This window comes from Coregonus clupeaformis, chromosome 9 (genome assembly GCF_020615455.1).
Source record: "Coregonus clupeaformis isolate EN_2021a chromosome 9, ASM2061545v1, whole genome shotgun sequence".
In the NCBI taxonomy this organism is placed as follows: Eukaryota; Metazoa; Chordata; class Actinopteri; order Salmoniformes; family Salmonidae; genus Coregonus; species Coregonus clupeaformis.
This window is the reverse complement of record NC_059200.1, coordinates 54,236,114-54,249,439: the sequence shown is the minus strand read 5'-3', so window position 1 is coordinate 54,249,439 and position 13,326 is coordinate 54,236,114. Positions and strand designations below refer to the sequence as shown.

The 13,326-nt window shown below is 43.8% G+C and overlaps 1 protein-coding gene across 1 annotated transcript in view; it reads right to left on the bottom strand.

The window, feature by feature from the left end:
- Positions 1-13,326, bottom strand: part of LOC121574254 (myotubularin-related protein 4) — an 89,199-nt gene that overhangs the window by 52,398 nt on the left and 23,475 nt on the right. The window contains exon 2 of the mRNA XM_041886879.1: positions 4,262-4,351. Coding sequence (XP_041742813.1) covers positions 4,262-4,351 — 90 coding nt within the window. The remainder of the gene's footprint in view (positions 1-4,261; positions 4,352-13,326) is intronic.

The following is a 13,326-nucleotide window of genomic DNA, read 5'->3' as shown; positions in this document are numbered from 1 at the left end:
TTTGCCTAGCAGAGATTTATAGATGACCTGGAGCCAGTGGGAATGGCGACGAATATGTAGTGAGGGCCAGCCAACGAGAGCGTACAGGTCACAATGGTGAGTAGTATATGGGGCTTGGTGACAAAACGGATGGCACTGTGATAGACTACATCCAATTTGTTGAGTAGAGTGTTGGAGGCTATTTTGTAAATGACATCGCCAAAGTCAAGGATCGGTAGGATAGTCAGTTTTACGAGGGCATGTTTGGCAGCATGAATGAAGGAGGCTTTGTTGCGAAATAGGAAGCAGATTCTAGATTTAACTTTGGATTGGAGATGCTTAATGTGAGTCTGGAAGGAGAGTTTACGGTCTAACCAGACACCTAGCTATTTGTAGTTGTCCACATACTCTAAGTCAGTCCCGCCGAGAGTAGTGATTCTAGTCAGGCGGGTGCAAGCAGCGTTCGATTGAAGAGCATGCATTTAGTTTTACTAGCGTTTAAGAGCAGTTGGAGGCTACGGAAAGAGTGTTGTATGGCATTGAAGCTTGTTTGGAGGTTTGTTAACACAGTGTCCAATGAAGGGCCAGATGTATACAAAATGGTGTCGTCTGCATAGAGGTGGATCTGAGAGTCACCAGCAGCAAGAGCGACATCATTGATAAACACAGAGAATAGAGTCGGCCTGATAATTTAACCCTGTGGCACCCCCATAGAGACTGCCAGGGTCCAGACAATAGGCCCTCCGATTTGACACATTGAACTCTATCTGAGAAGTAGTTGGTGAACCAGGCGAGGCAGTCATTTGAGAAACCAAGGCTATTTAGTCTGCCAATAAGAATGCGGTGATTGACAGAGTCGAAAGCCTTGGCCAGGTCGATGAAGACAGCTGCACAGTACTGTCTTTTATCGATCGCAGTTATAATATTGTTTAGGACCTTGAGCGTGGCTGAGGTGCACCCATGACCAGCTCGGAAACCAGATTGCATAGTGGAGAAGGTACGGTGGGATTCGAAATGGTCGGTAATCTGTTTGTTAACTTGGCTTTCAAATACTTTCGAAAGGCAGGGCAGGATGGATATAGGTCTGTCACAGTTTGGATCTAGAGTGTCACCCCCTTTGAAGAGGGGGATGACCGCGGCAGCTTTCCAATCTCTGGGGATCTCAGATGATACGAAAGAGAGGTTGAACAGGCTAGTAACTGGGGTTGCTACAATTTCTGCGGCTAATTTTAGAAAGAAAGGGTCCAGATTGTCTAGCCTAACTGATTTGTAGGGGTCCAGATTTTGCAGCGCTTTCAGAACATCAGCTAACTTAATTTGGGTGAAGGAGAAGCGGGCAAATTGCAGCGGTGGGTGCAGAGCTGGTGGCCGGGGTAGGGGTAGCCAGGAGGAAAGCATGGCCAGCCGTAGCAAAATGCTTATTGAAATTCTCGATTATAGTAGATTTATCGGTGGTGACAGTGTTTCCTAGCCTCAGTGCAGTGGGCAGCTGGGAGGAGGTGCTCTTATTCTCCATGGACTTTACAGTGTCCCAAAACTTTTTGGAGCATGCACCCATTAAGCATGTACCCATTAAGAAAATGACTGTAAAAACTGTTAAATCCCCATGGACTGATGAGGAATTGAAAAATGGTATGGTTGAGAGGGATGAGGCAAAAGGAATGGCAAATAAGTCTGGATGCACAACCGATTGGCAAACATACTGCAAATTGAGAAATCATGTGACTAAACTGAATGAATCAAAAGAAGAAACTACACTATGAAACAAAGATAAATGACAAAGAATGATAGTAAAAAGCTTGGGAGCACCTAAAATGAAATTTCTGGCAAAAAGGCAAACTCCGCTCCATCATTCATTGAATCAGATAGCTCAATCATCACAGAACCCACTGATATTGCCCACTACTTTAATGATTTTTTCATCAGCAAGATTAGCAAACTTAGGCATGACATGCCAGCAACAAACACTGACACTACACATCCAAGTATCTCTGACCAAATTATGAAAGACAAGCATTGTAATTTTGAATTCCGTAAAGTAAGTGTGGAAGAGGTGAAAAAATTGTTGTCTATCAACAATGACAAGCCACCGGGGTCTGACAACTTGGATGGAAAATTACTGAGGATAATAGCGGACGATATTGCCACTCCTATTTGCCATATCTTCAATTTAAGCCTACCAGAAAGTGTGTGCCCTCAGGCCTGGAGGGAAGCAAAAGTGATTCCCCTACCTAAGAATAGTAAAGCCCCCTTTACTGGCTCAAATAGCCGAACAATCAGCCTGTTACAAACCGTTACCAACCTTTAGTAAACTTTTGGAAAAAATTGTGTTTGACCTGATACAATGCTATTTTACAGTATACAAATTGACAGACTTTCAGCACGCCTATAGGGAAGGACATTCAACAAGCACAGCACTTACACAAATGACTGATGATTGGCTGAGAGAAATTGATGATAAAAAGATTGTGGGGGCTGTTTGGTTAGACTTCAGTGCGGCTTTTGACATTATCGATCATAGTCTGTTGCTGGAAAAATTTGTGTTATGGCTTTACACCCCCTGGAATATTGTAAAGATTTACCTGTCTAAGAGAACACAGACAGTGTTCTTTAATGGAAGTCTCTCCAACAAAATACAGGTAGACTCAGGAATTCCCCAGGGCAGCCGTCTAGGCCCCTTACTTATTTCAATCTTTACTAACGACATGCCACTGGCTTTGAGTAAAGGCATTGTGTCTATGTATGTGGATGACTCAACACTATACACGTTAGCTACCACTGCGACTGAAATGACAGCAACACTTAAAGAGCTGCAGTTAGTTTCAGAATGGGTGGCAAGGAATAAGTTTGTCCTAAATATTTCAAAATCTAAAAGCATTGTATTTGGGACAATTCATTCACTAAACCTCAACTAAATCTTGTAATGAATAATGTGGAAATTGAGCAAGTTGAAGAGACTAAACTGCTTGGAGTAACCCTGGATTGTAAACAGTCATGGTCAACACATATTGGTCCTCTGTAGCTCAGCTGGTAGAGCACGGCGCTTGTAACGCCAAGGTAGTGGGTTCGATCCCCGGGACCACCCATACACAAAAATGTATGCACGCATGACTGTAAGTCGCTTTGGATAAAAGCGTCTGCTAAATGGCATATTATTATTATATTATTATATTGATACAACAGTAACTAGGATGGGGAGAAGTCTGTCTATAAAAAAGCGCTGCTCTGCCTTCTTAAGAACACTATCAACAAGGCAGGTCCTACAGGCCCTAGTTTTGTCGCACCTGGACTACTGTCCAGTCGTGTAGTCAGGTTCCACAAAGAGGGACTCAGGAAAATAAAAATTCTCTCAGAACAGGGCAGCACGGCTGGCCCTTAAATGTACACAGAGAGCTAACATTAATAATATGCATGTCAATCCCTCCTGGCTCAAAGTGGAGGAGAGATTGTTTTCATCACTACTTGTATTTGTGAGAGTTATTGACATGTTGAATGCACTACTGGCACACAGATCGGACACCATACATACCCCACAAGACATGCCACCAGAGGTCTCTTCACAGTCCCAAAGTCCAGAACAGACTATGGGAGGCGCACAGTACTACATAGAGCCATGACTACATGGAACTCTTCTCATTCTACATCAAGTAACTCATGAAAGCAGTAAAATTAGATTTTTAAAAAGATAAAAATACACCTTATGGAACAGCGGGACTGTGAAGCAACACAAACATAGACACATGAATACAAACACACGAATAACATACGCACTATACACACACGTACACATGTATTTTGTGTTATAGATATGTGGTAGTAGAGTAGGGGCCTGAGGGCACACAGTTAATATGTTGTGAAATCTGTTATGAATGTATTTTAATGCTTTAAAATGTAAAACTGTCTTAATTATTCTGGACCCCAGGAAGAGTAGCTACTGCCTTGGCAGCAGCTATTGTGGATCCATAATAAATACAAATGTATGTGTGTGTGTGTAACGCACAGTAACCCATCCCTTTAGCCAGCTACAACAAGGTCAGAAAAACCCATTACTACACTACAACACACCCAGCTAAACCTGAGGTATATTGAGATTGTGAAATTAATGATAAGTGTTACTTCCATTGCTATTATTGAGTTTGACTTCATAATGAGTCATCGTCAGTCTGCAGTGTGCGTATGCATTCCCGAGCGTTTCTGTTTGTGTATGTCAGTGTATGTGTGTGTCAGTGTGTATGTGTGTATGTGTGTGCACACGCGCCTGTGTGTGTTCTCAGTCACCCACCTGGAGGCTGTCGTCCTCCTTGACCAGCTCTTTCGGGGGGAACAAGTCCTTGGCCTGGATATACTCCAGACTGGGGGGTCCTTCTTCACCCTGGAGGACAGAGATGAACACAGGCAGGTCAGACATCTCAGTTCTTAGTACACAACATACAAATAGTAACAGTACTTTATCAGATCAAAGAAAAAGCACAAGAATACGGGGTCAATCAATCATCAGTCATCCAGGAAAAGGTCAATAAAAGCAACTCCCTTTACAGGAGCCTACAGGGGCACTGGCCTGTTTTTCTGTAATGGTAGAGCTGCCGTTGACATTGCCTGCAAAGAGCCGGCGTCAAACGCCATACAACACACTCACTTCTGCTCTGAAAAAGGGAGTTCTCACAGGTCAGTTTGAAGGTGGAACATTCAGTCAGTCAATGATTTATTATTATGAGTGACCTGTTGTTTGTTTGGGGAGGACATGAAAGAGTGTGTCCCCCAGACGCCTGCTGTTTGCGTCTGTGCCTCCTCCCCAGCCAGCCAGACGGCCTGTGCCCGTGGCAGACTGTGGCAGACAGCACTGCAGCCTAAACAGGCACTGAGCTACAGCTGTAGCCCTACACAGCAAGAACAACAGATGTCATCCATCCTCCAATAATACAGCCCTCGGAGTCATGCTACCATACCTCCAATACACACCTCTGACGAGTCATCAAATCAAATTTTATTTGTCACATGCGCCGAATACAACAGGTGTAGTCCTTACCGTGAAATGCTTACTTACAAGCCCTTAACCAACAATGCAGTTCAAGAAATAGAGTTAAGAAAATATTTACTCAATTAAAAAACAAAATTAAAAAAGTAGATAGATAATAAACAGCGAGTAGCAGCAGTGTAAAAACAAAGGGGGGGAGGGGTCAATGTAAATAGTCCGGGTGGCCATTTGATTAATTGTTCAGCAGTCTTATAGCTTGGGGGTAGAAGCTGTTAAGGAGCGTTTCGGACCTAGACTTGGCGCTCCGGTAGCAGAAAGAACAGTCTATGACTTGGGTGACTGGAGTCTTTGACAATTTTTTGGGCCTTCCTCTGACACCACCTAGTATATAGGTCCTGGATGGCAGGAAGCTTGATGTACTGGGCCGTACGCACTACCCTCTGTAGTGCTCCCATACCTCCAATACACACCTCTGATTGAGTCATGCTACCATAACTAGAAAATTGGTTTTACATTTTCAGGTCTGGTTGAGGTCAGACAGGTAACAGAAGCAAACCAGTTAAGATTATTGGCGGCACTGTACTACATTGCCTTCAGAAAGTATTCATACTAGGGCTGGGCGATATGGCCAAAATATAATATCACGGTATTTGACTGTATTTTATGTTTTTGAATAATTAAAGTTCCACATTTGCTTTATGAGTAGTGCGTGACCCTAGGGTGGCAACACATACATTAAGTGACTTCAATTGGTTTTCTCCATTCTGATTGTTTTAGATTGTTCAATTCAACTTCAGAACTTTGATACATTTGAGATAATTTCCACACTTATAGGCCAAACTTTTTAACCAAATGTTGCAATTGAGATTTGACTTGTGATTTAAAGCAAAACACTTCGGTGAACTGTTGGAATCATGGGAATAGAATGATTATTCTAATTCCATAGTTAGAATATAATAGTGGGCACTTTGAATACAGTGTTGTTTGACATGACAACGAATGAAAATGCCAGGGACGAGTTATTGTGACAGGGTAAGGAAACCAACATTTCTGATTAGTGTTTCCTATGGGACCCAATAATGTTTAGCTACATTGAATGTTCTTTTAGCTACTTCGTGTAGCTAACATATTCATGCTTTGTGTATTCCTCTTTGATTTAGCATATTGTGTTGCACAAACATGCTGATTTAGGTCTACACCATCACTGGTATTATCAGGCTGTATAGCTAATTACGTTTGCGCTGACTCAGTACATTTATTAGCTAGCTAGCGATTAGCGATTAGCATTATCGGCTAACAAGATTTAGGCCCAACTTGCTAAGAAAATACAAACTAGCTGTTTGCAGATGTAAGAAACACAAACTAATAGTGTAATTCTAGAACACTAGTATATTTATATTAAGAAGCAAAGTGGAAACGTCGTCTCCTGATCGAGGAACAACAGATGCACTCCTTGAGTGACAGGGGGCGGGGCTAGGTCTGTGTGGAAAGCAGCATGGAGAGAGAGACAGAGCGGAGAGAGATGACTCAAGTAGCGAAGTAAACTACAAAAATGGCCGTTACACACGGCGTATCACATTTAACAAAACAAACATTCAAATACCGTTATAGAAGGTAAAGTAAAAACCCAAACCGGTCCGTGCATCAATCCCGGTATATCGTAAAATACGGTATTCCGCCCTGCACTAATTCATACCCCTTGACTTATTCCACATTTTGTTGTGTTACAGCCTGAATTCATAAGGGATTCAATATATTTTTCTGCACACAATAACCCATAATGACAAAATGAATAAAATGTTTTAATTTTGTTTTGCTAATTTATTGAAAATACAGAAATCTCATTTACATAAGAATTCACACCACTTTGCTATGGCACTCCAAATTGAGCTCAAGTGCATCCAATTTCCTTTGATCATCCTAGAGATGTCTCTACAACTTGATTGGAGTCCACCTGTGAATCCAATTGAATTGCTTGGAGATGATAAAGAAAGAAACCCACCTGTCTTTATAAGGAAAAGAAAGAAAAAATATATATACCTGTCTATATAACACAGGATGTTGGTGGCACCTTAATTGGGGAGGACGTGCTCTTGCTAATGGCTGGAGCGGAATAGGTGGAATGGTATCAAATACCATTCCATTTACTCCGTTTCAGCCATTATTATGAGCCGTCCTCCCCTCCGTAGCCTCCACTGCTATATAAGGTACCATAGTTGCCAGTGCATGTCAGAGCAGAAACTATACCATGACGTCCAAGGAATTGTCTGTTGATCTCCGAGATAGAATTGTGATGAGGCATATATCTGGGGAAGGGTATAAAACAATTTCTAGTGTTGAACATTTGGCCACAGTGGTCTTCATCATTGGGAAATGGAAAACATATGGAACTACCCAGACTCTGCCTAGAGCTGGCTGTCCGACCAAACTGAGCAACCGGGCAAGAAGGACCTTGGTCAGGGAGGTGACCAAGAACCCAAAGACAGAACTACAGAGTTCCTTGCCTACAATGGGAAAACCTGTCAGAAGGACCACAGTCTCTACAGCACAGAAGCTGCTCCTTACAAAAAGGCAAATGACAGCACTGAATGCAAAGCGCTATGTCTGGAGTAAACCAGGCACAGATCATCCGTCTAACACCATCCCTACCATGAAGCATGGTGGTGGCAGCATCATGCTATGGGGATGCTTTTCAGCGGCAGGGACTGGGAGACTGGTAAGGATAAAGGGAACAATGAATGGAGCCAAATATAGGCAAATCCTTGATGAGAACCTGCTTCAGAGTGCAAACGACCTTAGACTGTGGCAAAGATTTACATTCCAACAGGACAATGAACCCAAGCATACAGCCAAAGCAAAGCTGGAATGGCTTCAGAACAAGAATGTGAAAGTCCTTGAGTGGCCCAGCCAAAGCCCAGACCTGAATCCCATTGAAAATCTGTGGAACGACTTGAAGATTGCTGTTCAACTCAAGGAAGAATGGGAGGAAATCCTCAAATCCAGTGCAAAGCTGATACAGACGACGCAAAGCTGTAATCGCCGCCAAAGGTGCTTCTACACAAGTATTGACTTACGGGTTTAAATACTTATGTAAATTAGATATTTCTTTATTTCATTTTCAATAAATGTGCTAACATTTCTAAAAACATGTTTTCACTTTGTCATTATGGGGTATTGTGTAGACGGGTGAGAAAAACAACTATTTAATCCAAAATGTGGAATAAGTTAAGGGGTATGACTACATTCTGAAGGCACTGTATATGGACTAGTCTATAGCATTGTATCGCTGTTTGTTTAATGTACATTGCAGTCTTGCTTGATGTATTTATTCAGTTATTGTCATCTTGTCTCTTTACCTATGCCTGCCAGTAATAATTGCCCTCAGAGATGAAAAAAGTTTATTTTATTTAATTATCATACACTACATGGCCAAAAGTATGTGGACACCTGCTTGTTGAACAGCTCATTCCAGAGTCATGGGCATTAATTGCTGCTACAACAGCCTTCACTCTTCTGGGAAGGCTTTCCACTAGATGGGGACCTCGCTTTGTACACAGGGGCATTGTCATGCTGAAACAGGAAAGGGCCTTCCCCGAACTGTTGCCACAAAGGTGGAAGCACAGAATCGTCTAGAATGTCATTGTATGCTGTAGCGTTAAGATTTCCCTTCACTGGAACTAAGGGGCCTAGCCAGAACTATGAAAAACTTTTCCAGACCATTATTCCTCCTCCACCAAACTTTACAGTTGGCACTATGCATTCGGGCAGGTAGCGTTCTCCTGGCATCCGCCAATCCCAGATTCGTCCGTCGGCCTGCCAGATGGTGAAGCGTGATTCATCACTCCAGAGAACGTGTTTCCACTGCTCCAGAGTCCAATGGCGGCGAGCTTTACACCACTCCAGCCTACGCTTGGCATTGCGCATGGTGATCTTAGGCTTGTGTGGCTGCTTGGCCATGGAAACCCATTTCATGAAGCTCCCGACAAACAGTTATTGTGCTGACATTGCTTCCAGAGGTAGTTTTGGAACTCGGTAGTGAGTGTTGCAACCGAGGACAGACCATTTTTACACGCTATGCGCTTCAGCGGTCCTGTTCTGTGAGCTTGTGTGGCCTACCACTTCATGGCTGGGCCGTTGTTGCTCCTAGGCATTTCCACTTCACAATAACAGCACTTACAGTTGACCGGGGCAGCTGTAGCAGGGCAGAAATTTGACATACTTACTTGTTGGAAAGGTGGCATCCTATGACAGTGCAACGTTGAAAGTCACTGAGCTCTTCAGTAAGGCCATTCTACTGCCAATGTTTGTCTATGGAGATTGCATGGCTGTGTGCGCGATTTTATACACCTGTCATCAACGGGTGTGGCTGAAATAGCCGAATCCACTAACTTGAAGGGGTGTCCACATACCTTTGTATATATAGTATACTTATTCCCTACAGACTGTAGACATGTCGCTTAGACGGTTTATAGGAGGAGGGACAGCGGCCCCAGATGGGACTGTATGGCAGATGGCTGGGATTGTGAGGGGACAGTGAGGAGACTGAGGGAGTCAGAGGGAAGAGACCGTGACCTTGAAAGCAGGGAAGCAGCTGACGAATCGTGACAATCTCAAAGCTTTGTAAAATATGCAACCAGTTAGACAAGGGGTTTGGGTTTCAACAATTATCGTGTGATTTGCATATTTCAGCTAATACCTTCAAATGAGCGGGAGTCGGAGAAACCGTGGAAGCAGCAGGAGGATACAGATATAATCCCCTCTTCCCTCCCTCCCGGCTGTCTCCCCAGCAGCAGGTGGCTTATCATAGTGATGTCCTCCTGCATCCAGCCATGTGAACTCTAACATTCTTACTGAGAGGGGACATCTGCCGTTCCTGCCACCAACCCAATACACAACCTCCAACCATAGCCCACTGGTCAGGCTGGTTATAAAATGTAATAGTCTTAACCAGCACTAACCAGGGGTTGGAACAGAAATTATATTCCAATCGTTTAGCTCTGAACAGAACCATAATTTTCCCACCGTTCAGACCGGCAAAATAAAGTTCTGAACCGGTTCAAACTCCAAAAAAGTACATGTTTATATCGTTCCTTTCTAAACCTCTGAAATCAAAAAATATGTTGTACATTTAGCTCGACATTCAAATACTTCACCAATCAGTGCAGATAGATCAGCTTGCTATGGAGCGGGTAAACGATTTAATCTGTATAGGAAAGTTATGAGCAAATTGTATTTTGCAGTAAACAGCATGGTTTAATCATAATGAAAGACAAACACGCGCCATTGTCCTGCCAGTCACAGTGTAGGGCGTGAGATGCAACTGACATTTTGCGGGTGAGGAGAGAGCGAGAGAGCATGGATGAAGCTTGCCTTGAAGCGCTGGGCATCTTGTTACGACATGCATTATCTGAATTAGGCCCACAGAATTATACCTACGGAGGAGCGGCTTCTATGGAGGAACTTTGAATGTCTTTGAACTTCTGAGTTCTAGCTAGCTAGCTAACAAGCGTGTGCGTGCAAAGCAGCACTAGAATTAAAAACATGTCTTACCTTTTGTAGTTAATAAATCCAATGTGAAACGTGATAACTATAGTATCCTTAACTAGCATTGGAAAAGTGAATCCATTCTTTTAAACATCTCTCACTAACTTCTTGAATCATGCTTGTAACGTGATCAGTAGGCTACAGTAACCTATGCTTCAGAGGGGAGGGGCAGGAAGCCTACACACACCCCCACTGGCAAAGATTTCCAGCTGGCAGGCAGACCCTGGAATAAGTTTAAGTGACAAAGTGAGGGCTTTGCATAGGCGCTTTATTGTGATTTTTGTGGGACAATTTTTTTTGTTGCCTGGAACGTAAAAAATATCGGTTCTGTTCCTGAACAGTATATGACTTTCGTTTCCAGTTCTGTTTCTCAACTGGTTCCAACCCTTGGTACTAACACTTTCACCGCCCCTGTGCCATCAATCTGAACCTGTCCACTTCAAACAACTACAAGAGCCAGAGGGGATGACAGAGGCACTAGGTGTCGACATGTGGCAGATGAAGCGTGACCATTAACACTTAAACTGGAGTGCTGACATATGTGTTCCCCACCCACTCCGAGTCAGTGCTACTGACGTATCCACCTTGACAGTAGCCATAGGCCGAGGGTCAGCCCAGTTCCTCAAAAGAGTCTCAAGAAGATACTGCAACGCTGACAACCTTGGCTCAGACATTCTCTAACAATAGCCTGGAAAACTATAGCACGACTCAATTCTCATTTCAATTGTAAATTGGCTGCATCTCATTCTCTGAAATGTTTAGTTTTGCCTAAGGCATAAAGAGAGAGAGAGAGAGAGCGCTCGGGCCTAGATGTTGGCATTTCCCTGGTGGTTTCTCTTTCTGCCATCTGTGCCTTGCAACAGCAAGACAACACAACACAGCCAGTCCGGCCACTACCTGAGCCAAGAAGTGGGTAATGGATAGACTGAGGATGGAAGCAAAATGGGTGATTGGGAGTAGGCGAAATGGTGGAGAGTGGGTCTTGGAGCAGCTTGAGTGCAGCTGCAGCCATCAAGACTATCCCATCAACGGGACCTGAAGAACTGTAATATCCTATGTTTCTTGGAGTCGTGGCTGAACAAGGACATGGATAATATACATCTAGCTGGTTTTTCTATGCATCGTCAAGACCAAATGCCAGCTATGGGTAAGATTAAGGGGGAAGGTGTGTGTCTTTTTTAACAACAGCTGGTGCACAATCTCTAATATTAATTAAGTCTCAAGGTTTTGCTCGCCTGAGTTAGAATACCTCGTGATAACCTGCCGACCATACTATTTACCAAGAGAGTTTATATTTTTCGTATCTGTCCATTTACCACCACAAACTGACGCAGGCACTAAGACTGCACTCAACCAGCTGTATAGAGCCATAAGCAAAGAAGACTGAAATCGGTCTTACCTATTTTTTACCAGCATAACAACTGTGCAACTAGAGGCGAAAAAAACTCTAGATCACCTTTATTCCACACACAGAAACGCATACAAAGCGCTCCCTTGCCCTCCATTTGGCAAATCTGACCATAACGCTATCCTCATGAGTCCTGCTTACAAGCAAAAAGTCAAAAAGGGAGTACCAGTGATGCGCTCAATACAGAAGTGGTCCAATGAAGTGGATGCTAAGCTACAGGACTTTCGCTAGCACAGAATGGAATATGTTCCGGGATTCATCCAATAACATTGAGGAATTTACTACATCAGTCACCGGCTTCATTAATAAGTGCATCGACAACGTCGTCCCCACAGTGGCCGTACCTACCTATCCCAACCAGAAGCCATGGATTATAGGCAACATCCGCACTGAGTTTAAGGCTAGAGCTGCCGCTTTCCAGGAGCGGGACAATAATCCGTACGATTATAAGAAACATTGCTACGACCTCCGACGAGCCATAAAAAATTCAAAACGTTAATACAGGACTAAGATCTAATCTTACTACGCCAGCTCTAAAGCTCATCAAATGTGGCAGGGCTTGCAAACTATCACGGATTACAAAGGGAAACCCAGCCGCGATCTGCACAGTGAAGCAAGCCTACCAGACAAGCTACATTCCTTCTATGCTCGCTTCGAGGCAAGCAACACTGAACGATGCATCAGAGCACCAGCTGTTCAGGATGACTGTGTGATCTCGTTCTACGTAACCGATGTGAGTAAGACCTTTAAACAGGTTAACATTCACAAGGCCGCAGACGGATTACCAGGACGCGTACTCAGAGCATGTGCTGACCAGCTGGCAAGTTACATTTTCAAACTCTCAGTCTGTAATACCTACATGTTTCAAGCAGACCACCATAGTCCCTGTGCCCAAGAACACAAAGGTAACCTGTCTAAATGACTATCGCCCCACAGCACTCACATCTGTAGCCATGAAATTATTTGAAAGGCTGTGAGAGATCCCAGACACCCTTGACCTACTCCAATTCGCGTACCACCCCAACAGAGCATGCAATATTTATTGCACTCTACACTGCCCTCTCACACCTGGACAAGAGGAACACCTACGTGAGAATGCTGTTCATTCAGTATAGATCAGCGTTCAACACCATAGTGCCCTCCAAGCTCATCACTAAGCTCAGGACCCTGGGACTGAACACCTCCCTCTACAACTGGATCCTGGACTTCCTGACAGGCCGCCCCCAGGTGATGAGGGCAGGCAACAACACATCCGCCATGCTGACCTTCAACACGGGGGCCCCTCAGGGTGCGTGCTTAGCCTCCTCCTGTACTCCCTGTAAATGTTCCAAACATAGTCTGGGACAGTTGTGGGATGCAATAGATCCCAAATTAATACAACCACTAGCATCAAAATAACGTTTTTACGCAATGTGGCTGA